This window comes from Trichechus manatus, unplaced genomic scaffold (genome assembly GCF_000243295.1).
Source record: "Trichechus manatus latirostris isolate Lorelei unplaced genomic scaffold, TriManLat1.0 scaffold00006, whole genome shotgun sequence".
In the NCBI taxonomy this organism is placed as follows: Eukaryota; Metazoa; Chordata; class Mammalia; order Sirenia; family Trichechidae; genus Trichechus; species Trichechus manatus.
In genome coordinates, this window is record NW_004443942.1 from 8,483,879 (window position 1) to 8,509,927 (window position 26,049).

A 26,049-nucleotide genomic window follows, 5' to 3' on the forward strand; every position below is an offset into this window, starting at 1 on the left:
CAATTGGCATAACAAAGCTTATTAAGAAACTGTTCTGCATCCTACTTTGGTGAGGGTTGTCTGGGGTCTTAAAAGCTTGCAAGCAGCCATCTAAGATGCATCAATTGGTCCCAACCACTTGGAGTAAAGGAAAACAAAGAACACCAAAGACACAAGGACAGTATTAGCCCAAGAGACAGAATGGGCCACATAAACCAGAGACTTCATTAGCCTGAGACCAGAAGAACTAGACGGTGCCCAGCTACCACCAATGAACATCCTGACAGGGAACACAACAGAGGGTCTCTGATGGAGCAGTAGAACAATGGGATGCAGAACTCAAATTCTAGTAAGAAGACCAGACTTAATGGTCTGACTGAGACTGGAGGCACCCCAGAAAGCACAGCTCCTGGACTCTCTATCACCCCAGAACTAAAACAATTTCCAAGGCCAACTCTTCAGACAGGGATTGGACTGCACTGGGGGACATAAAGTGGTACTTGTGAAGAATGTGCCTCTTTGTCAAGTAGATACAAGAGACCAAAGGGGCAGCTTCTGTCCAGAGGTGAGATGCGAAGGCAGAGAGAGTTAGGAGCTAGTTGAATATTCATGGAGAATCAGGGGCAGAGCGGAGGAGTGTGCTGTCGCAGAATGGCGTGAGCGGATAGGTTGTCATAACAATGTATGTTAAAAAAAAAAAATTTCTGTATGGGGGACTAACTTGAAATGTAAACTTCATTTAATTATAGCAATAAAATAAAAAAAAGTTATTTGAAAAACTAACCAAATTTGTTAAAATAGTTTAAACTATCGTCTTTTATAGACTTTCTAACTATTAAATAAAATAATCATGACCAAAGCCAAAGGTATATTTCAACAGTTCAAGAATGATCTGTTTAAGCTATGCCCACAACCTGCAGTCTAGATAATCATTCTAAACAATTTAGAGTTCACATTCAATCATTTAATCTGCACTACATTGTATAGAGTAGTATTTCTCAATCCTGATTGCCCACTAGAATGACCCAGAAAGCTTTTAAAAGTCCTCATGCTGAGACAGGAAAACTGGTGATAGGGAACCCAAGGTTGAGTTAGGACAGTGTTGACATGTAGTGGAGTTGTTAACCATTGTCATAGGGCAACATGTGTACTAATTGTTTAATGAGAAACTATTTTGTTCTGTAAACCTTCATCTAAAGTGAGAACAGCAGTACAACTGGAAGAACGTAACTGATGTCACAGTTGTGCATGTAAGAAATTTTTGAAATGGTATATCTTTGGCTATGTATATTTTTACCAAAAAAAAAAAAAAAAAGGTCGAGAAGGGAGAGGGTTGACATGTCGTGGGGTTGTTAACCAATGTCATAAAACAGTATGTGTACTGACTGTTTAATAAGAAACTATTTGTTCTGTAAATCTTCACCTAAAGTACAATTAAAAAAAAAACAAAAAAAGTTCCCATGCTGGGACTGTACTCCATACCAATTAAAGCAGAATGTCTGGAGATGGGGCCCAGGGGCCATTATTTTTAAAATAGCCACTAGCACCAAATGCTGTCACTCTCTGCTCATTCTCACCAGTTGAAAATGGTAGCTGTTAAAAGAAGTTATTATCAGTTAAAGGTGACTGACCCTCAATATAAAGGCATATCACTTTCAAACCCCTGGAAAGTAATATAATTAACTTTCTAAGAGGCATATATGTAAACACCAAAAGAGTCACTCAGCCATAGATACATCATATACTACACTACAAAAAGATTCCAACTCTGTTCTTTTTATCTCTTTCTTTGTTGGTATATACCACAATTGTAGTGGGTCTGGGATAGAAACTGAGTCTAACAGCAACTCCTCAAATTTTCCATTTAAGGATAAAGGGGACTTTAGATGTTAAGTATGATTATCCACATTTTACAAACCAGGAAACTGAAGTGCACTAAGATTTACTGAAATTACAAAAAGGGTAAATTGAGATACAACTGGAATGTTGGAAGTAGTACCAGTCCAGGAGTCAAGAAACTTAGTTTCTGCTCATGGCTCTCACAATATTTAGCCTTTTAAGCTTGGAAAAATCCACTTCATATGTCTATGCCTCATTTTCCTAATGAAAAATAAAGGATTTCGATGAAACTAAGAGTTCCTGACGTTTTGCATTTCATGAAGCAGTAAAATTTCAAAGTCAAAAAGTGGATACTTACATATACATGGAAACTTTTAATTTTACTAAATAAAACTACTGGAAAATGAAACAAAACACATACCACCTATTATCACAATTACTTCACAATAAGAAAGAGCATTTCAAATTAAAAAAATAAAAAGAATATAATTTCAGGGTTTTTTTAAGTGTAGCTTAATTATAAACTCGTTATATTGTTCTTCAATAGTAACAGCTATTCTTTCCTTTCCTCACGCCATCAGTGAATAAGAATCACGATGACATCTTAGATGATGCGTCCAAGTTTGATATTCTGTGAAAGTGGCAGGGGAAGAAGGGAGAGGTTGAATACTTCCTAGTAGCGTTCTTTTAAGGGTTTCCCAAAATTCCATCATTAAAGAACTACCTTTATAATTTTTGCCATATCCAAGTACCCAGCTACCATTTGCTTAAGGTTTTTACTTAAGTTGACTTTTTTTTCCTTAAATACATTTATTTCAAAAGGAAACTTTATGTCACTAGTCTAATAGAAAACTAAAATCACTGCCACAAATAGAAGATAACCATGAGAATAAATACTATGAAAAGTAAACAATTTTATGTAAATTCTATTGCCTCCAAAGGCTCTGACACTAAGATTTTTTGCCCCCTCCCTCCCTCTCAATCTTTCTCTTTCTCTTCCTGTCTCTCTCTTCCTCTCCCTCCCTTCCTCCTACAAACAGAGATTAGCACCTCCTAGAAAGGTATTTAAGACCAACACTAAACTGAGCCTTCAGTGTAATCAGAAGGATCAAGAAACAATAGAAAAAGAATCACTTTTTCCCTGTAGGATTGATTCAAGGTTATTCAGTGCCATGTGCTGGTGCCACCTTGATCATCTGCCTCACTCTGTTTGGCACAACCTTTCTTCTGAAGAGGTAAGGCACTCTCCCACTTTCAATAATCCCAGAAAGAAGCAGAGACTGTGGTTTCCCAGAACTTTTTTGTATCACTTTATTTAGGAGAGACCTGGGGAGTGGCATCTGAGAGACAAGCACAGTAGGTAAGATGGAGAAGGGAGGGTCACACAGAGGGAGTTCCGGAAGGTAAAGGGCAGTGCACGAAAAGCACTGAGATTCACCAATCAGATTCTGGTCTGCTGAATGAGCTCTTTGCCAAGAGGCCACATTTGGATAACAGGTAGCACACTGATTGATAATTCCATACAGTAGCTCATGGGGATCTAGTCAGGTGTTACCTCTTCTTATTTCTAGTTCCACTCCAACTTCAACAGGCTAGTGTGAATAACTAAGGCAGTCTTTCTAAACCACAACAAGAATTTATATTTTTAGCTGTTACAGCCCTTGCTGTCCATGAATTATAGCAGCATTACCTATTCTTTATAATCCAGAAATTTCATTATTAAAATGTTTGAAGCAGGCTATAGAGCATCTATCATTACTTAAAAAGTTAATTAGATTACATAAAAAAAAATTAGATTTGCATTTTTATCTTGGTTTTAAACTTCCAAAGACGATCACAACCGCCTGCCTGTGGGCAATTAAAAACAACATACAGCAGAGAAATAGAAAAAGGAGAGAGGGTCTGTTTTTCCTGGCTAATTCATGATTGAAGATAGAATTACAAAATATTTTAAGGGTTTGCTGAAGCTGGGGGCTAATCCTAGACTTCTAAGCTTTGTTTATAACCTTCACTTCATTGCAAGAGAGTATCAGATATATGTACAGTGCCAACAGAAGTATCAAATTACTTTCAATGAGTTTATTTGGTCCTATTCAGAGGCTGCTGGAAAGAGATCTGCTTCCTGATCAATAACATACAAAAGATGACTATTCTCTAAAGCCAAAACAGGAGCACTATAATTGCTTTTTGTTTATCTATGCTAAATACAATTAACAAAGAAATACAACCAAAGACAGAAGGACTAAGTGAGACTGGAAGTCTGCTGCTGACTTCCTCACTCTTCGGCTGACTGCTCTAGACATCCCCAAAAGACAATAAATGGAAGGTCCAGCTCTTAAAATTAGAGGTCAATTAGATACTTAATGAGAAAGCAGATCTTCAAATATATTTCTATTATTATTATCCCAGCAAAAAATTAATTAACCAGGTCATGCAGGTCATGAAGGCTAATGTGCAAAGTAATTATTTCTGATCTTTAGACAACTACTTCCCATAAAATGGTAGTCCTTATTCTGCTCAGCAGATACCCGAAATGCCTGTAGTTAATCACATTCAAGGAAACAAAAGGCAAGGTTTACCTCCTTAAAAGGTGAGAGTACAACTCAAATTAATCTGTTGAACAGTTTAAGAACAATCACTTTCAGTCTTATATTAGCACCTCTTCTGTTTACCAAGTAGGAGGAAAGAAGAACACAGATTTAATGGTGTTCTATCAGGTGACACACACAGACACACAAAATACACTAAATAGCACATAGTAATAAATTAATAATAAAAAGAAAATATTATATATAAAAAAATACTCATATACTCTTAGGAATAAAGTGAAAAAGCTTTAAGAGAAAAACACTTGGCTTTGGTAAAAGTAAATAAACAGCATGTATTACAGCATTTTAAGCAGAAAGGTTTCAGATAAGACAAAGACTATCTGCAAAGAAGCAGCAATGGCCTTTAATCCAGGCCTTCCACAGATAGACTCTGCCATCTGATGCATACATTAAATGATGAGAGGAGGGCCATGGACATTGTATATTAATCATAAAAAAGAGCTAGCAACTCCTAGTCTCCCAATTATACCCAAAAAGGTGTACACGTATGCATTGACTAAATCATTGGCTCCAGCCTAGAAAGCCAAATGCCCAAATAAAATTCCAAACAGCCTGTCCATTCTTAAGAAACTATTGTTCAATCAGTAATGTTAGAAGAGGACACTGCCTCGATAGCACACGATACAGTCCACTTGAAAAACTCTAAAACTGGGATCTGAAGAGACATGAATAATTGGATAACACCATTCATGCCTGGAAAATGTAAGTTTCTCACAGAGATATTTTAATGAGCTGAATTCTCTTGCAAAGACAAAGTTAAATTCTAGCTGCAAAATGCCATCGTTCCTACTGACACGATATAGAAACCAAAGAATGTAGTATATTGTGTCCACGAAGAGTATCTTCTCTACGTTCAAAATCTATGACATGGTCAAATGAGGTTAGATGAATAAAATATGGATAAATCAAGAAATCAAGATTTATAAAATATTTTTTGTTTTGCTTAGAATAGTCCTGTATTTAATAGTTGATCAAAATAATGTAAATATGCTTTGATCTGTTTACAACCGTCCTATGGATTAAAAGTGAATTTTGTGTACTAGTTAGTATAACTCATAAATAACATGATTCAAAAGATTGGTTTGGATACTGTAGTGCAATGGATGAAAAAAGGAAGATGAAATTACTGACGCAACTGTTGTCTTTGGAATTACAGCATAAGAATCAACATTCCCAGTTTTCAAGGCTCTGTATTTCACAATCTATTAGTTTTGTGCTTTCCATAGGATAGATACAAACTGTGCTATTCCTGCCCTCAAAATATCAAAAATGTCTAATTTCTTATTGGATCCATGTCAGGAAATTACTTAATATGTAACAAATTAGAGGAATCATTATTTTCCCCAAAGCACCAACAGAGGTATTGGAATACACTAAGAAACAGCCTCCTAAAATATCTGTTAATATTAAAGCATTTGAATAATCATTTTAAATTATTATCCCGATTTTTTAAATTATAAAAATTTACTCATCGAAAAATATAGAAACATTAGTTCATAAAATCATTCATCTTACTTTTTAAACATAGCTTACATGGTCTTAGAAGTGTATCTTTAAACGTTTAGTCAGAAATAACCAAGGCAAAATTATGTTAAAAATTATATTAAAGGAAGAAACATATAATGTAAAGTAACTTATTTTATCTGCACGTATAAATGTTAAACAGTTGAAACTAAATAAGCATGAAAACTTTTAAAATACTATCTTTACCATGTCATTTCCCATCTCTAACGAAAAAATCCTATTTTTCAATTTGTTAAAACCAATCAGGTTATCATTTGTTTTAATTATAACAGGCCCAGGTGTGTTTGTGTGTGATTGTTACAAGAGGTTAGACACTCTTTCCTTTCTATTAAAGCTTGTAAATCCCCCCAAAACAGCACCAATTCAGAGGTTAGCATTTTGAAACAGAAGTAAAGAACGATTCTGAATGTAACCACCTGATATTCATGATCCATAGCCAATTGCCATGGCTTAATCTTGCTGATCATGTTAGACAATAGGTTCCAGGACTCAGATTTTAAAAGGAAAAAAAAATGTCAAACTTGCTCCAATTATCTCTCCATTCATTTGCTTTGAGAAGAGAGGTTAGGTTTTGTTTTTATCATCTTGTTTTTTTTGTTTTTTCTGTTTTGTTTTCAAATGGGAGAATGTTGCTTTGTCCTGACAGAAAAATGTTTGAAGCATCCCTTAAATTTCATATTTTGCTCAAAAAGTATATTAAAATTAGATCAACAATAATATCGCTCTCAAATTTGATTACATCTATGGCTTTTCAAAAACCATATTTGAGAATATAGTTAACCTGTGCCCCCTCCAAAAAATGACTGAAAGAGTCTGAATATCAAATACCTGTTTTGTTAGCTGTCAGAGATGAATACATTTTTTGTAAGGAGTGTTCCTCAACATCTGAAAAATTCTTTGAATGGTCTCATACTGATAAGATAAATACTGACAAGATATGCAGTAAAGTAGTAGCTCAGGACAGAATAAGCTAGAATATAGGTCTTATTACTTGTATTATTTTTTAAAATGTGAATTCCTGTTACAAAGAGTTCTTTATTTCCACAATGAACTTAACTCCAACAGGCTGAATCCCTCATTATTTTATATTTTATACTGCTGAATTCAAGTACTGAATAGCTTCATTTTTAAAAAATTTTAAATAATGACAAATATCCATGAATTTTAAAAATAATTAAACTTCTTTTAGAAAACTTGAAAAAAAATTGTTCCTATCTTTTTAAAAGAACATTACAATGAAGTACTATTTTAAGATTATGTTCTATAGTTTCCTGAAAAAACTATAATTTCATATAGTCAAGTTATAACTATAAAATCAGATGTAATCAATAAATACTTGTAATATTTCATAAACATATTCTAAACTGATTTGGTTGCTTTTCATCTGAATTCCTCAGTACCCTAGGCAAACATCAATTAAGATAGCTAGTCAATACAACCAACATTAGACTGAGAAGTGAAATATATTAGAAATAAATAAAGAAGAAAGTAATAAAGAGGTAGTAAAAACATTAATAAGAATCAACTGATACGGGAGCATCTCAGGGAACTCCTTCTATCCCTGCTTTACAAATAGGAGAAACAAAACTAAATAATCAGGTTATTTAACACCTGCTAAGTTCTTAAAGAGGGATCTAGAAAAAAATGTAGGAAGCCACGGGCTAAAAATCTTGACCTCAGCAGTAGGAGGCCCACTGAAAATACTAATAAGGGCAGAATAAGAGAACACCTGGACAGTTATTTAATTAAGGATCTCAGCGTGAATCATAAAAGAGATATCTGGATGAGTAATTATTCCAAGATTTAATTGTAAAGTCCGACAGTCAAAAATTTCAGAGACATTCCATCTCCTCAATATTTGGACTTTTCTTTTGAGGCATATAGACTTGGTATAGAATACAGAATCAGAACCAATAAAACATCAGCTAAAACCTCCTAGTGAAGAGACAGCTGGACAAAATACCAAATTAGGTACACTTACTTCTTCAGGCAAAAAATCGGCAATTATTTAAAAGGCAGTGACTACTACCTGGAACAGTAAGTATGCTTAACAAAATGAAGCAAGGACTTAAGTTAAAGTCACTGGTTTTCATCAATGAGGTAGAAGATTAGAGTAAGCTATGACTTTATGCTACTGATTTAAAAAAAAAATGCAGGAAGATCTGATATTAACCTCAAGAAAGAATAATATAATCCACAATATGCTGGCCCAACTAGATTGAATCAGAAGTCCCAGCAGGTTAGAAAACAACCACAGCAACCAAGAGAAACAAGATCCTCCGGTAGGGTAGAGCATTCCTGAGGATTAATCACCAATCAACCAGTTCCTTATTCTATGGATTTCTAGAAGTCACACACCTATGTTCCCATTCAGAAATGGAAACCACTTACCTTACCTATCTCAAGGAGCTGTTAGTTGAAATAACCATCAAGTATCTAAAAAAATGACAGAAATTATACCATTGCCTACCCTTCCCAGATCACTGTAATGGTGATCTATATATTGTTACCCTACCACAAGAAAAAGTGACTATAAATTGTGTTAAATTATTCATTAAAATATTTTTCTTCCTACCTAGACTGTAAGCTCCTTGAAGATAGACTACTATTCATTAATCTTTATATTGCCCTCAGCACCTAGCAAAATGCACACCTCACAGCAGGAATGCAGTTAATGTTTGTTAAAGAGCAAGTTAATGATTACTAGCCTTTTTCTAGGTCATAAAATTCTTCTCATAATTGGCCCAATAAAACAGCCCTAAATAAAAGTAAGCTTCTCCCCATAATCCTATTAGATGGTAAAATACAAAGCAAAAAGTGGTTTGTGGCAATAAAAACAGCATCTGTATGCTACCCTGGAAACAACTAGGTTTCTATTAGCTTGTTTTAAGCAAATGGCAGAAGGAAAAAAAGATAAAGTTTATTCTGCTTACGCATTGGAGGAGAATGCTTAGACCTCTACTTAGTCTATGTTTTCTATTTCCATTTAGACAATTGCATACACCATCCAACTGGTGCTGTTTATAAGACAGAGCTTCATTGGCAGCATTTTGAATTCCATTTTCAAGGAGGAAAGTATCTAAGTATAATCAGATGAGAGTAATAAAATACACTGACCTGGATCTGTTGCTGCAGGAGATTAATTTTGTGCTGCTGTTGCAGAAGTTGCTGCTGTTGTCTTGCAATCTATCAGAAATAAAGTTTCATTAAGTTAAAACGAAATGCCTATACCTTTGCCACTACCTCAGGTATCTCTCCTGGTATTACAAGAAGTCTTTACTGCACCCTTATGGGAAAGAGTTCCTATAAAATGGGAAGGCAGATTCAGAAAGTTGTAGAAAAGAAACATTTTCAACCAGGTGCCATTTCTCTGCTTACTCCTAAATCTTTATCTGTAGGTAAAAACTACCCATTGAATGACATTTGTGAGCAGTTCACCTGTATCTGCATTGGTCATCTGGAATGAATGAGAATTTGGGAATCTGATCCTTGGGGAACAAACAGGAAAATTCTGGCTACATTTTCCTAAGGACCTTAATTTGGATATTAAAATTAAAATCTGTAAGTAAACACAGGAAAAGAATGTCTTTGACTGTACAATATGGTCTACTTTGGTGAAGCCTCTTCTGATGCAAAGATTTTCAGAACTCATGCACTTACAAATATTGTCAAAGAAGTACTGAAAACACACCAAAAAGTAAAAAATCTTTAGCTTTTGCTGATAATACTGTATGTGATATATAAAGTATTATTAAGAACAAACTAAACTATAATTTAACATTTATCCATCCATTTGCCCTTTTGAGGGGAATGCTTTAATTTTACAGTATAGTTTAATTTTACATGCAAGTTTTATATTCCTTTGCTTCACCCAACAATCAAATTCAACATCTTAGCAGGTCATTTGGTCTATAAAAGAAATATTAATTACTTAACCATAACAAGCCCTATTGAAGGCTAAATATGCCTCTCAGGAGGGCAAACAACTTCCTTAGGAAAACGGTGTTTAGTATGATGATTATGAGTAAGGCATTAGGCTACTTCTTGTCTCAAAAGCTGAGCTGCTACAGCTTGAAGCCCTGGGGGGTGCTCCTTAGTGAGAACACACTCACTGCCAAGCTAGGAGGCCAGAGAGAAAAGTGGCCAGAGAGTACTTAGAAGGACTTGGTATAGTGGTACACCACCAGAAAGAATTATGGTCTTTTCTTCCTATTTTTTCTTATTTCCAAAAGACAATAATCTAGAGTGGGCAATGTTGAAAGCGGAAATGAGTGGGGCTCAGCTCTCCACTGTACTTCTTGAGCCTCTTGATGCTCGAGTTCAGAGCAGAAGGAACCATCCAAAATGCATTTCATTCAGCATAAAATGCCAGCATGATGGTCTGCTCCCATATGTTGCTTTATGGATTTCTGGTGGTAACTGGCTCATACTGGAAACCACGATAAAACCGCCCTTACCATAGTTACGGAAACCCAAGCGGTGTAGTGGTTAAGAGCTAGGGCTGCTAACCAAAAGTTCGGCAGTTTGAATCCACCAAGTGCTCCTTGGAAACCCTGTGGGGCAGTTCTACTCTACCCTATACGGTCACTATGAGTCAGAATTGACTCAACGGCAATGGGTTTGGTTTTTTTTTGGTTACCATAGTTATAGTTTGAGAAATGGCATCACTCCTCTCCAAAACTTTACAGGCAAAATAGAAACAATATTTAATCAGGTTGGAATGACCCACTCTGCCTGTCACCATTCAGATCAGAAATGGACAACTCAATCTGCAGCTGTAGGTATGGATGCTGGATTCTGAATATTTATTTCCTCTTAGTAGACCAGTGAAACACCACTAGGCATCTAATATTGATGGTCCCTCCTAAATGATAAAGTGCTGCACAGAAATGCATCCAAAACACCACAGTGCAATTACTATCATCCACTCTAGATGTATGGGTTTGACACAGTGAAGTATGGTACATAAGCACCATGTGGCTCAAATCCTGAATTTTATTTGCCAATCGGTTGAGCTACATGCTCGCTTCATTGAGCATGACAACCTAGTTTTAAGTGTCATTTAATTTTCATTTTGAAATATAATTACAAAGTGTTCACTGTAAGATATCACTCGTCTGCAAATGTGTCAAGATTAATTTGTGCTAGCTTATTCACAAGTGTCAATAGTTAATTACTGTGTCATCTCTGGATGGCTAAATGACATTCTAACTTCTGATTTTTTACAGTGTTCCTTTATGTTATTTTCCATTAGGGGCTGAGTCCATATTCCTACATGTGGGCAAATATTCAAGCATATAAAATACCACAACTCATTAAAATCAACAGAGCATATATTGCTCTATATACCCCTATAAAATACATTTAACTGAAAAGATAATTCCAGTAATAATGTCAGATCCCTAAAAACTGCACATTAATTTGGGTCTGTCTGATCTAAAGCATCAAGGACTACCCTATGGGATCACTGTTGTTAGATTAATGTGCTCTTATGAGACAAGAAGGACGTTTGGGAAAATGATTTACTTTTAGAAGATATACATTTAAACTTTGCTATGCTTCTTGCTCACTTCTAAGTCAATCAAGTCAAATTCTTAAAGGAGACATGTGCCAATTTGTTTTTCAATGATTTACCTGTGCTATAAATAGAGTGACCATATAATTTATCATCCAAACCAGGACAACTTTTTCAAGTGGAAACAGTGGGTGGAGGGGAGAGTAATTAATAATTACCCTGGAAAACAGGCATAAACCAGAGCTATTCTTGGAAAACTGAAATGTATGGTCACCCTAGCTTTAAAATTAGAGAAAATCATTGAACTACAGAGCTGAAAGATCTTCCACAGTTTTTCTAGATGAGGAAAGTAAAGCCTATGCAGACTTTCCTTCCTCCTCCTCTGGATGAGGAGAGTAAGGCCCAGGAAGAAGTGACTTACTCATGGTTAAACTACACTGGGACTGCATCTGATGCCTATGTGAATAAGTATCCCTGATCCAAATGTTCTTAAACAATGTATCATTTCAGTACTGTCTGGTTGTTATGATGCTTTCCTTTGTTCTCCACATATCCCGTCAGTATCGTTGGGAACCTTAGATTTCCAAAAGGCTTCTTTCCTTTTTTTTTTTAGGAAAGCTTATGACAAATAAGCCAATCAATGTGATTACTCGCTGAGCTTGGCACATCGCACATCTCCAGTTCATCAGCTCCTTTTGCAGGGCTCACCTGTTCCTGCTGTTGGCGAGCAAGGTCCATTTGCTGCCGTTGTTTCTCAATTTGTGAGGCTGCCAGTTTTTTCTGTTCATCATGGGCTGCCAGGAGCTGCTCCCGTAAACTGATCAGCTGGGTAATCATGGTGGAGAGCTGCCGTTCTTTTTCTGCCAGGCTCTCAGGTGTACCTAAAATGGAAGCAAGAAGATATCTCACAAGTTTGAGGAAAGTCAGAATGAACTGGAGAAAGAGAGGCAGAATTTAGAAAGGGCCTACCCTAAGATACCAAAAGACCTGTGACAACAACGGGAAGCCATTGTGAGTGTAGGAACACCACAGGGTAGTTATAGTAACGGAATGAATGCTAGGGCTATTCACAATCCCTGCCAAGAACAATAACAAAAAAACAGACCTGTCCCATTCTCTCTCTTTAACACATTCTCTCTCCTCTTCCTCCAAAGGAAATCTGTCTGATAGTACTATGGATTATATTAATATTCTAATCACTTCTATCCTCAGTGATTAATACAGTATCCGAGACATTAAAAAAAAAAAAATCCACTGCTGACAAGTAGATTTCGACTCATAGCTAGTGGGACAGAGTAGAACTGCCCAATAGTTTCCAAGACTGTAAATCTTTACAGAAGCAGACGGTCACATCTTCTTTCACAGACTGGTGGGTTGGAAGGCAGACCTTTTGGTTCACAGCCGAGTGCTTAACCACCACACCACCAGGAGTCCTCCTCCAAGACATAGCAGGTGCTTAATAAATGTTACTTAAGGAAGTTTTTGGTTACTGCCCTAACAAAATTTTTCTACTGTGCAAATATCTGTCTCTGAACCTCAGAAGACAGGGGTCAATCTCTTGGCCATGGCACAAGTTCTAGAGAGAGAATCAAAATTGCCTCAGGTTAGAAAGGATTGAATCTGCATTTTTAGCCGCCCCCACCCCCATGGCCGTGAGGAGATCATGGTAAAGCTTCCAAGTTCATCCTTAAAAGCAACAATGTTGCTTGGGGGGCTCCTTCACCCCTTTCTCATTTGTCATTCTTCAAAGGGAAAAAACACATTCGAGGTTGAAAAGGTTATGCATAAGGATATGCTGTTTAATGAATATGATGCTGCTGAACACTTATGGTATGCACTAATGGTGCTGAACAGTCTTTTTATGGGCAAATTGCACAGCTCTCCTAAGTAAAGGGTACAGAATCCTTTTGTGAATCTAAATTAGAGCGTTTTACCTCAGCATAAGACAAAAATTTCAACCCACTGTATTTGAGCCACACAGGTTTCAATATGAGGAAATGATCTATGATTTGAAAGCTTTTCAGAAAGATGCCACCAGCTGTCAAAGGGGACAAAGATTGCCGATTTTTGTGTGTGTGGAAGGGGAGACTTCCAACCTCCTATGAAAAAAACACTCATTCCTGCTAAGAAAGCCCCAGGACAATTGGAGAAACTAAAAACCATTAAGAGTGGCCCTTGTTTCTGAGTGGCCCCATGGAGAAAAGGAGCCTTCAGAGGATACTTGGTAGTTAGTATATGAGTCCCACAAATTAAGACTGATGTCAGCAGAGAAGCTACCACATTTAAAATTACCTTGGGATTCTTAATGTCAACTCAAGTTTAAAAAACAAAACAAACAAAAAAACCTATCAATATCTCTTAAAGATTCACTGAGCTGAAAGATGGCCTGAAATTACAATTAGAAGAAAAAGAAAGATAGTGAAATAATGTTAGAAAAATTTGTTCTACTGATAAGGGAACAAATACTGTATGAAGGTTAGTGATCGGCTGTTCTTTCTAGATATTGGAATTTATTAAGAGAAAATAGGTCTTAATTTCAGCAATAGGAATTTCAGCTAGGTAGAAGGAAGAACTTCTCAATCTGGAAGTGTAGTACAACGCAAAAGCAGGTCCCTGAAGGGAATCATAAAATCTTTTCAAAAACAGGAAAACTCAACTAATGTATATGTCAATATTACAGGAATGAGATGACACAAAACAAGAAAACTATTAAGTTTATTTACTTATTTCACTCATTCTTAATTCAATAAATATTTCTTCAGTGGCAACAATACTGTTACTGTTGTTGGGTGCCGTCAAGTCAATTTTTGACTCATAGGACCCCATGTGACAGAGCAGAACTTCCCCATAGCGTTTTCTACTCTATAATCTTTATGGGACCAGATTGCCAGGTTTTTCTCCTGCAGAGCCGCTGGGTAGGTTTGAACTGCCAACGTTTCAGTTAGCCACTGAGCTGCTTAACCACTGCACCACCAGGGCTCCTTGGCAACAATATACCAGCTACTATATTAACAGTTAATGATAAAATGGCAAGTAAAAGCAGACTCAGCCCCTACTCTCATTCAGTTTATAGTCCAAAGTGTAAGGAGACACATTAATCAAGTTGTCACATACACAAATGTAAAGTACAACAGATAAGAATTGCAAACAAGACAAATATTTGCGGGGAGGTTTAACTGAGTTGGGGGGCCGAGGTCAGGAAAGGTATCCTTGAAAAAGTAACAAATCAACAGTAGGATGAACAGGAGTTAACTTGGCAAAAGGCTGGGGGTAGCAGCCAAGGAGTCTCCCAGAAGGAAGAAACAGCATGTGCAAAGGACCTGTGGTGGGGAGGGTTTTGGGTATGTTTCAAGAATGCAGTGAAACTTGATCAAGGAAAATAAGTATGATGCCAGATGAGGCTAGATGGGTGGGAAAAGGTCATACCATTCAGCCTCTTATAGACATGTTTGATGATCTTTATTCTAAGAATAATTCAAAATCACTAAGATATTTTAAGTGAGGGGGAGAGGTGATGTAATCCTTCTGGATGCAGTGTGGAGAATGAATTGGAAGGTATGAGAATAGACGCACGGGATAAACGTACATTTAATTACGTATATTTTGTGCAATATTCTGAACTATGTATAATTTTCTTGTTATACCTATCTATATGAAATCAGTTATGACAAGGCTTATTGAATACTGGGAAAGTTACTGCACTGTAATTCTTTGTTAATAAAGAAGAGCATTCACAGGGAATTTGGGGCAAGAACCAATACAAGAATTGGATCTGGTATTTAGATTCTCCAGTGAGGACTGAACATTTTTCTCTTTTCCCAGGTTGAACAAAGTCTTTTCAACAATCTTCCATTTATTCCCCTTTCTCTTTTGCATAGGAATCATAGAAGCTGTGGATAACACATAAATGACTTCTTAGCCTCTTCTGCTTAAGGTGAAGTCAAGAAATCTATATATGTACTGTTTTTCCAATTCTAATAGATATATATAAAAATATCTGAATTTATAGAATAAAACCATTTAACTGAATCTTTTTTAAAGTCATCATGATACTGAAATTGTTTAACTGTAAACATTCAATAATATCTAAGTTTTTTCCTAAGACAGAAAAGATACATGTTTAAGAAGAAAACAATCCAGTGATCAATATTTTTAAGTTAAGGATTTAGGCACTCATATAGGCTATCACTCTCTCTTCCTTAAACTTGAGGAGCACATATATATTTTGGATAAATATGAACTGCATAACAAGTGAGGTTGGAATGAAATGAGTAGTGTAACAAATCTAAAATTCCCCTGAATGGGTGAATTATATATAAAGTCACGTAGCCTGTTGGGGTCAAATTAAGGAGACATTAATTTATACCATAAAATACCTTACGTTCTCTAGATGTGTGGACAAATTTGTATTTGTGTGTGGTCATTTTTCTGTTCTGTACGCATTGTATTTGTCCAGATATACTGTTTAAAGCCAGGCATTTAAAACCCGTTGGGTTGGATTTTTGTTTTAGTGAATAGCTAGTGCTTCTGCTGTTGTAATGAAAATAACTTCAAGTTTGAGTCACACTGACCAACCACTCTTCAAACACAAGCTATTTAATGTAAAAAGAAAAAAAAGAAAGTTTAATTAAACATGAAACTTTGCCATGACAAAGGAACTACAACTGCTAAAGTTGCTGAAAGAGGGCACCTTCGGGATGTGGTGGGGCAAATGAAATACGCTCAGTTGATGTTAAGGAAAGGAAAGGACCATACAGAATGCTTTTATGAGGTAACTTAACTCTATGTAGAAAATCTTGTCTTAAATTATATTTTGAGGTTTGATAAAATTAACTTGGAGAAAAAGTAGATCAGATTGTAAGGATCTGCCCAGCCCAACAGAGGTCATCAGTAGCTGCCCAACATCATCTGTTTCACATCTTTCAAACTATCTTAAAATGATTCTCTAAAATGCATTGCCAGAAAATAGCCTCTTCTGCCTCCCAAACAAAAACAGTGGTAGTTTCATAAACCACAAAAAAGGGAGCCAGCAAAAAAGCTTCTGCACACAGCCTCTCTGCAAGTCAGCGTGCCTGCTTTTATCCAATATCACACACAGTGTGCATCTGACACTCTCCACTGTAAACTGTGTCTATTCTCCAGCTCCAAAGACAGTGCAGCAGTTTTTTTCCCCTTCTTATTCTTTGTTGTTGTTGTTGTTGTTGTGTTCCATGGGGTCATCTTTATCCCCAAACCACATCTGTCTTGAGTTTCTCTCAGATTAGTCAGGTGGATCAGTGCTCCCCAGGGCCTGCTCCAGCTGAAGTATTTTAATTTGACTAAACACCTGATTTATTTTATCTCTCCGATGAGAAAGGCAGTTTGTCTTAATAGAGCCTGTCAGCCCACAGCCCCATTCACAGCAATTTACAGGCAGCCAGGGACGCTGGAAGAGAAGAGTGCCGTGATTCTGTATTTTATCCTCCTCCAGAAAGCACCTAAAAGCGCCTATTCACTGCTACTGCATGTGGCATTTTAGAACTGAATTAGCTTTTTATTCAAGTAACTACACTTCTTGTGAATAGCTTATCTGTAAAATTGCTACATTCACTACTGATTTTATTAACCTTTGGCTCTATCACAAAATGGTCTTCAGTTAGGAAAGACCTTTAAAATTGACACATTTCTTCTTAGGGGCCTTTATTCCAGTGACTTCAGATTTACTGAATTTGATCCATTGAATTCTTTACCAGTTGTACTTAAAATTTTGAGTCTCAATAGGAAGTCAATAGTGCGTAAATAAGGAAACACTTTTCAAAATGTAAATACGGTGGCAATTTCCCTCATCAAAAGTTTTCAAATACCATCTTTCATTATAACAGTTTCAAAATCAGCCCTCTAGCCTTTTTTGGTCATAATCTGAAGAACTGGAAAAAAATTAACTAAAATAGACTTTTTTTTTTTACTTTACAAACTATACCTGTCCTGTCCCCAGGCCCAAAGCCAACAGAGAAAATTCAAAATAGATGAGAATTTAGGTAAAATACTAAGATAATTAATTAGGCTAATGCCCTTCTTGATAAGAGAATAGAAAATTAAAATTAAAAATCAGGTTTAAAATTTATTTAAAATCCTTTCCTTTCTTTCTTTTTTGCATTTGTTCACAAAAGTTAGCACCATAATCTGCCAGTTAATTTTGCCCATATGAAATATATATAATTATAATCAGTAGTGCTAGAAATAAGACTGGGCATTGAGAAGTCATTGAAAACTCCAGATCTGGACAAGGCATACAACTTGCAGAACACTTTACTAAATAAAGATTTCCCTCACTTCTTTTACAATATTCCCATGCCTAGGACTTTCACAATATAAAATTTTTAAACAGGTTAGTCTCTTAATACCTATTCCCTGAAAGTGGGTCACCCCTGTGAGATGATAACTAAGTTTTTTCTAATGAGAAAAAAACAGTAACAAGCACAGCAATGGGGAGGGACAAAGTAAGGGAGAGACAGAGAAAGCATGCCCAGAGACAGATAAATTTTGTCAATTTCTCTGCTTGGTTTCCATCTCTAATGAAAGGAAAGGCAATGGTCTTAAAACACAAGGTCTTACCAAGACAAACATAACTATAGTCAACGAGTAGTATTATCTGGAAATGTGTCCTAGTGAATTTAAAATAAGACTTTAACCTAATCATTCTTCTTTACGGGATCCCTGCACACACTACTTTAATAAACTTAATAGGACTCACAGTGGAATTACAAGAAGTCTGTTTAACTAAAAAGTGTCTGTGTTTGGAGTGATGGGGAGGGGTGGCAGTGACACTGGAGTGGAGTTCTGATGGGGATATAGTTTTCCACATCAATCCAAGAAAGATTAAAGCACTTAACAGTAATTCCAAAGCAACATCAATCAAGGAACTCAGCCAACAATCCTGAAAGATTTTAAATAAAGTTGAAAAGAAAAGCTCTTAAGAGTCAATTCCCTGGTCAGTTCTAATTTTTTTTAACAGACAATGTTTGAGAAGAAAGCCAAAATACAATGGTAGTCATAAAAAGAAAGCTGCATTTGATCTTTTCTGCCCGCAGATAACCTGGTGAAATTGCTGAGCCTTACACTGCAGTATCCTCACACATCAGATGAGCTGTGATGTCTCCACTTCACAAGCTCAGTCCATCATTTAGCACTGGCCTTTTTTGATATAACCTTCTTTTAAATGTCACAAAATAGGCAGCAAAAAGTCAACAAAAAAATAAATAGGGTAAACTGAAGAAACTAACAATCTATCAGAGGTCCCCTGATAAAAGTTACTTTGTGGTGACTGCCTGAGAAAGGAACCCTTGTCCCAGTGAACCAGCAGCTAATTTGAGTTCTGGATCCAACAGCAGTTTTAAAAGCTTTCCACTCTAAAGGGGCCCAGTGCATCATAAAGATAAAGGATTTCAGTACAAAACCACCACAAAGACCTCTATTATCTTATCAGTCTTTGGTTACAACAGCTGAACCAATATGACTAAATTCTGAATGTCTTTTTTCAAAACAGCAGAATACTGGAATTTCTTTGTTTTCTCATCAGTCAGCTATTGTCATTGCTCCCATATGCTACTGTCCACTCCTTAGTAAATGAAAAGTTCAATAAATGCAGCAATTGTGCTCTTAGGAATCACTTAGGGAGCACTACACAGGAAGTATGCCTCATGGGTTGAGGTACACAGGCTGCTTGTTTTGTTTTGTTTTGTTTTTTCTTTTTAGTGAATGTATGAGAATTTCCTTCTCAAAATGTAAACAACTCTCATTTAAAATGCTGTTAAAATCTACTGCGTTCCAAAAAACGAATACCTAAGTTCTCCCTAAATTAAGATCAAACTCTCCTATTTATACCAGGAACACTCACCTCTCCTTCAGCCTCCCCTCTTCCTGACAGCAAAAAGTAGCCTATTCCTGGATTCAGCTGAGGTCTATTCATCTTGTAGATCCTAACAGAACAAGAACAATCCACAGAATTCTGCCATCCAGATCCCCAGATTCACAGCTGGGCCTTCAGCCCACTGTGCCTTATTAGCTCACGCTTATTGGATCCAGAAATGAAAGTGTCTCGAAACATCTCTCCTTCAGTATCAGGCAGGCTGCCTTTACATTACTATTCTCTATGAGTTGGAATCGACCCGATGGCAACGGATTTGGTTTTTTGGTTTGGTATGGAGGACATTCAGTAACTACATATCTACAACCCACACATAAAAATAATTTCTGGCCTTTCATAAACATGCAATTCTTTGGTCATTGCAGGGTTAAAATGATAAAAAAAAATATCTTTGTCTCAATATCACCATCTAGTATTGCAGGGATGGTTCTTTTTCTAGAAGCTCCATCACAGTTAAGAGGTAGGAATGGGAGGAATAAGAAAAATAGACTTTACTAGCTAGGCATTGTCCTGAAAGCTCTTGTATGTTATCTTATTTAATCCTCACCCTAAAAGTTACATTGTTATTTTCATTTCACAGATGAGAAATTAAGATACAGAGAGCTAAAGTAACTTGAGTAACTTGAGGATGCCTAGAATTTTAATGCCATGTAGGGCTTAGAAATATACAACTTCTCAGTGAGGCTTTGCTTACTAAATAAGAAGTTAAAGACCTAGCCTAGGAAATCAGACAACCAAAGAGGTCAGTAACTTGAGCTTTGACATCTTTTAATATGTGAAAACAGATCTTGACAACAAGTGACGTGCCTGGAATTACTCAGGATATTAGCACCCAGCTTGGCAGTCAAGATCCTCTGTTATGCTTACTCTCCAGCCCCACCTAGCCTGGCAATTAGAATCCTCTGATATGCTTACTCCTCAGTCCATCCCTCCCCAAACAGCATATGGCCTACTGGTCCCAAGCCCAAATGCAATGATTAAGTAGACCATGGCATTCTCCAACATCCCAGATACAACATTCATAACACCCATGAAAGGCCTGATGAATATGGCCTCAAATATTTACACATTTCAAGGGTGCTGCTGTCCTGAGGTGCAGTGTGCTTGCAGGTTGAGATGGTCAGGTGCTAACCAAGAGGAAACTACGTGGAAAAAGCTAGGAAGTGAGCCTAGGGAGGTTTCAGAAACCTCCCAGGTACAACCAGGCTTAGGACAGTTTCCTAAACAAACAGACCATATACCTTGCCCATTTCTAGGGTGTATTTATTTACTACTTGCCTAATGTAAATCAGGGTAATCCCTGCCCTAGCCCAATATGCCTCATTGTACAATAATAATAAATGCTTGCATAGCGATTACTTTGTGCTATGAAGAGCTTTACATATATTAACTCATTTATTCTTCACAATAATTCTATGCAGCAGGTCATATTATTATTCTCATTTTTAAACTGAGACATACAGAGGTTTGGCAACTTGCCCAAGTTCTACAGCTATTAACTAGTATACCTAGGATTCAAAATAAGGCAGTATGGCCACAGTCTGTCCTCTTAACCACTATGATAAATGGAGAATGGAACTCCTGAATGATCTACCTTCTCAAAATCACTTCACCTAGTAGGCAAAGTGGCTGAAATTCTCCTTATAATGTTTGTTTGTTTGTTTTAGTTTTTTAATCAATTTCCTGAGGTCCTTACCAAAATGGAAGCATTTACATAAGGAAGTATCTATGATACCCTTGTTCTTTAAGAGAGTCCAATCCACAGGCACAAGGCCCTACTGACCCTTCAGTCCAACTCACAAATATCCACCACTATTTGTGATCATTTTTCATTACTAATTTACTCTCTCACTCTCATACTTACTCTCTTTCTCTTGCTCTGATCTTGTTTCCTCCAAGTTCTGAACTCTTGGTCTGAGAACTTCTACTTTGATTCCTGTGTTTAACTCCAATGGACCTAGTATTTAGACTCTCAAATACTTAAATTTTAGCTTGTCTCAAAAGAATGATTTAGCTAGTCCTCTGACTTTTAGTGCCCCATTTTGGCTCCTCTACAAATCTCCCATTCTAAATCTGGCATCATGAAACTCACCCACGGCCCAATCACTTGGTCAGCAATCTAGATAGCCCAGTCCAGCCCACTTGTTTTTCTGTGTTACTTGTAGCTATCAGGACATTCCAGTGAGTCAGGTTGTTGTTGGTGCCAAGACTCTGATGGAAAGGTGTGCTAAAATAAATTAAAATTTCAACAAAACCCAACAACAACTAAGGGAGACTGTTTGCTGGTGTTTTTACATAATCACAGATAGTTCACAGTTTTCTGAATTATAGTGCTGAGTATCTGATCAGATGACAGATCTCACCCATCACAAACTCAGATTATGAGTTTGTAGAAGGAAAGTGGAAATGAAAATTGCATATTGATATTAAAATCGTTATTTGATTTTTTTCTTTCATAGTTAAATACAGCTAGATAAATAGCATTTTTTTCTCATTCTCAACTTTCACTTTAACAATGATTTCTGGGTACAATAGGCATTGTCAAATATATCTCATTAGTGTATTATGGAAACACAATACGTTCAGATAGCTTTTTTGAAGATTATCTAATGCTTCCCATGCAGAATTCACAAAATTCAGGACATAAAAGACAATTAAGGCCCAGGTCCAGGAATAACCAAGGTTCTCCTAACACGGGAAGAGTTTCAACATGCTAAAGCAGAAAATGAAAAAATATTCAAAAAACATTTCTAAGCCTTTTCATATAAAAATTAAAAGTCAACACATTTGTTCAGTCTATAAACAAAAATTAGTTGAGTCACAAATGGGATGCCCTATTCTTATACTATGGCATTCTCTCACAAATGCACAGAAAAGCTTGATTCAAGGCTTTAAAAAAGTTAGGATTACTATATACAAGTACTTTAGGTTACAAATGGAGTTCAAGTAGTTTATAAAACTCATTTTTATAATAACTTTAAAATATTCATGGTTTTACAATTATCAATAAAAGAATTTTTAATTAAGTATTTTAACTTGAAGGCAAAATCAAGAGGCAAAAAGGGAAAATATATATTCATATTTGAGCCATATAGGAAATTGAATACCACAATCAATATGGCAGTACTGAAAAATAACCTCAGTCGTGGTGGACACCACATTTTGAAGAGGCAAATGTCTAAAAAGTCAACAAGAAGATGATTGCAATTTAAGGGCAATACTTTAAAAGATATTTACTTGTAAAAGATGGCTGTAGCGTCAGTGGTCCCAGAATTGCAGGGGCAGCAGGCTCTGGAAACTCACAGAACTCTATCACGTCATCTTGCTGGATCGTCTCTGCTCCCTACCCAAATTTAAAGGCTCTGCTTTGAATTAGGTAAGAATCTACTCTAGCGCTACTCATAATTCTAGACAGAAATTTTGTGGGGAGGAAGAGCACACGATAGGTCACAATGGGTACTTCCTACCTATTAGCTCCTTAAGGATAGGATCTATGTCACATGCATCTCTATGTGACAAAGTACAGACATAACTGCAGTGCGTAGCAATTGTGCTCAAAAAAGATGAAATGAACTGAATAAAACCAGCTCTAAATCAGTGTTCCTCAGAAGAGCTGGAGATAGGCAGCCACAGCAGTTAGCAACCCAAATGGAATTGCTCTGAACTCCAGCAATTTTTGAGCTATATCTGAATTGTTTCCAATTTGGTAATCATTGTAACTGACTTAACTCATTGGTCATTTCCACTGCTGTGCATGCAATAACTATCAACTCCTATGAAAAGGTAAACATAAAATAATAAAATTTGAACAACTAAAGAAATGTAGATTCAGATTCAATAAATTTTGTTGAGCACATATGATGGTCTAAATACTTTCTATGTGCTAGCATTAGCACTTAGTATTTTTATCTCTATTTCAACAAACCTGGGAAAAGGGGGCTCCAGAAGGTTAAAAATATGTCCAAGATCACACAGCTTATAAGCAATAAAGCCATGATTCTAAGGCCAGCCACTTTCCAGTAAACCACACATGTTTCAGGGTGGTTATGGGTGAGAGGGGGAGATAACTAAGTTATTTAAGACAGTGACTTCATACAGAGCCTTCATGCAGTTCTGCATTTTTAAAAATTTAAATACTTTGTTGGTAGATATAGTGGCATTAAAAGGCAAATTAGTTTATATTTAGGATAATTATAATTGAATATTATTTAAGATCTTGTGAGTAGTAAATGAAGTCTAGTGGTTAAGGAGGTTGCGTCTACATCAATAGATTTGAAAATTCTCTACTCATACCAGAAAATGTTACATGTAGAAATTCAACTTCCAACTGTATGAAAAAATTTTCAGGTATACAGTTCTATGAATATAAGCTACAATCTAGAATGCAGAATCAATTAGAGGACTACATACATTAAAAAGACTAAGAAATCATATAGAAAATATTTCAAAGAAATTTATATTCTGTATTAAACCTATCTAACATCACCTTATTCCAATAAAGTTGAATTATATACCAAAGATACTGTAATCAGACAATAAGTTCTAAATCTTAAGTGCCCAGAGAAGTGACTGCCAAAGGAGTAACAGTTGCCTGATGAACTCTTTCACCTGTTCTAATACCACCAAAGTTTTTTAGGAGGATGTTCTAAAAAAATATATGCTTTAGATGACAACATCCTTTCTTTCACTGAATTTCAAAAGTTGGAAGCATGACTCCAATGGTGTTACTATAGAATGATCCAGATCAGTGTTTCTCAACATTTTGAAATCTATGCCTCCTAGACACCTTTATCACTCTATATTTTATATACCCCCGCTAGCCAAGATGATTTTGCACAACTGATTCATTTTCTATAGTTTGTATTAAGAAAATAATAAGTACATTGTATGAGTTTTTTAGAAGCTACAAACATCCCCAATTTGAGATTCCTGTTCTACTTGTCAAAAACTATTTTAATTAAATTACAAGTAGGTATTTGAAGTTTGTTTCTTTTATACCTATAAGTTTAAAACAAAATTGAAAAATTTTAAACTGCTCATTGACTTTATAAAAACAACACATTCTTTCCATATTACTGACACATCTATAGCATATCTTTTCATCTCTCTAAAATGTTGTTAGGTTCCTTTCTAAACATTTAATGTGTAGTACTCGGAATCAACTTGACGGCAACAGGTTTGGTTTGGTTTTTTTACTCAGTCATCATGCACCAACGATAAATTTTATTTTGTTATGTTCCATGTCAAAGACAATTTACCTGATCACCTTTCTGGCAACAGTAATGTATAAAACCTTCTGAACTACTTGATATGTTATTTATCTTTTAATTTATTTACTACTGCCTAGTTTCTCAGCACCTAGAACAGTTCCTGACACATAGTAGTTCCTCAATAAATACTTGTTGAAAGGAATTCTATCATGTGAAGTCATTCGTATAATCCACCATCCCAAAGAGGAAATTTTTTAAATGAAAGGGGGTGCTGTGAATTATTACATGGAGAACACAGATGTAACCCAGGACTATCCAATGTAAATCAGAACATATGTGTTCTCTAGTCAAAACTAATTCTCACTTAATGTTAGTTTCTAACTAAGTAATATCATATAAACAGAACTCTATTTATAGAAGAGTTTTAGAAGTTTATAAGTAAATTTCCATGACATAACTTTTATGTAGTTGGTAAGCCTGAAATGTGGATGGCACAATTCTATAGACTAATTAAGCTCAAGTCATCACTATTGAGAATGTAAAATCTCATAATAAATATATATGTATATATCAATAACAGGCCCATTATCTAGAGTAAACTTAATGTACAGGCTCTAAAAATTTTGGTTTTATCAAGACTGTACAACATTCCTTCTTTTCCAAGTATTTGGAAGAGAAATTTTCAACTTAACATTCATAGAAATAATGAATCCATTTTTTCATGAAATTTAGTTCTCAATTAAGAGAATATTAAGATCATGCTGATTTTAGAAGAGACAAACTTAGAATTTTACTTAGCAATTAACTAAACAACACAAAAATACCCAAGTAAAAAATCATGAGTATTAAAATATCTAAATCTTGCAGCATTATATCAGCATGAATTTTAATTTTGATATTAAGTACATGTCTTTCATATGATGAAAATACAAACACATAAATAAATGAAAAGCTTTTATTTGTCTCTGAAGATTCTAGGGCCTTGGGTTATACATAATAAAGAAGTAATTAAATTTAATGTAAAGGGAAACTAATGGAATGTCTTGTCTAGCATAAAAACAGTAACACAAAATCTTTCCCACTTTAAGCAGAAAATTCAATCAAATTTTTGAAAATCTAGACAAGAGTTACAATTCAGAAAAAGTCTTAGAGTCATGGCCTTTGAATAAGTTCCACGAGAAAAATATTTCCCTAGTTCAACGACACGGTATTAGAAAATTACGTGCCTCTAATTATTCCAGAGAATTTATAGTTAAGTTTCTAGGAAATTAACAGCAACATTATTTACCCAACTTCTCACTAATATGGAAAAATAATTCCTAAATTATATTATTAGGAGCATGAAAGGAAACCATCTATACCTCCAGAACTAAGTTACATTTGAGTTCTAATTATATTTTCAAGCTTATAACATAGGCAGTTCTGCATCTTCAAATATAGCTATAAAAATAAAAGGAATTGGATCAT

The 26,049-nt window shown here is 35.7% G+C and overlaps 1 protein-coding gene across 3 annotated transcripts in view; it reads right to left on the reverse strand.

Annotated features, from left to right (window-relative positions):
- Positions 1 to 26,049, reverse strand: part of SOX6 (SRY-box transcription factor 6) — a 431,726-nt gene that overhangs the window by 215,166 nt on the left and 190,511 nt on the right. For all 3 annotated transcript variants that reach the window (XM_023737515.1, XM_004369676.3, XM_004369675.3), the window contains exons 5-6: positions 12,175 to 12,347; positions 9,069 to 9,137 (exon numbers count right to left, since the gene is read on the reverse strand). In XM_023737515.1, the coding sequence (XP_023593283.1) occupies positions 9,069 to 9,137; positions 12,175 to 12,347 (242 nt within the window). The remainder of the gene's footprint in view (positions 1 to 9,068; positions 9,138 to 12,174; positions 12,348 to 26,049) is intronic.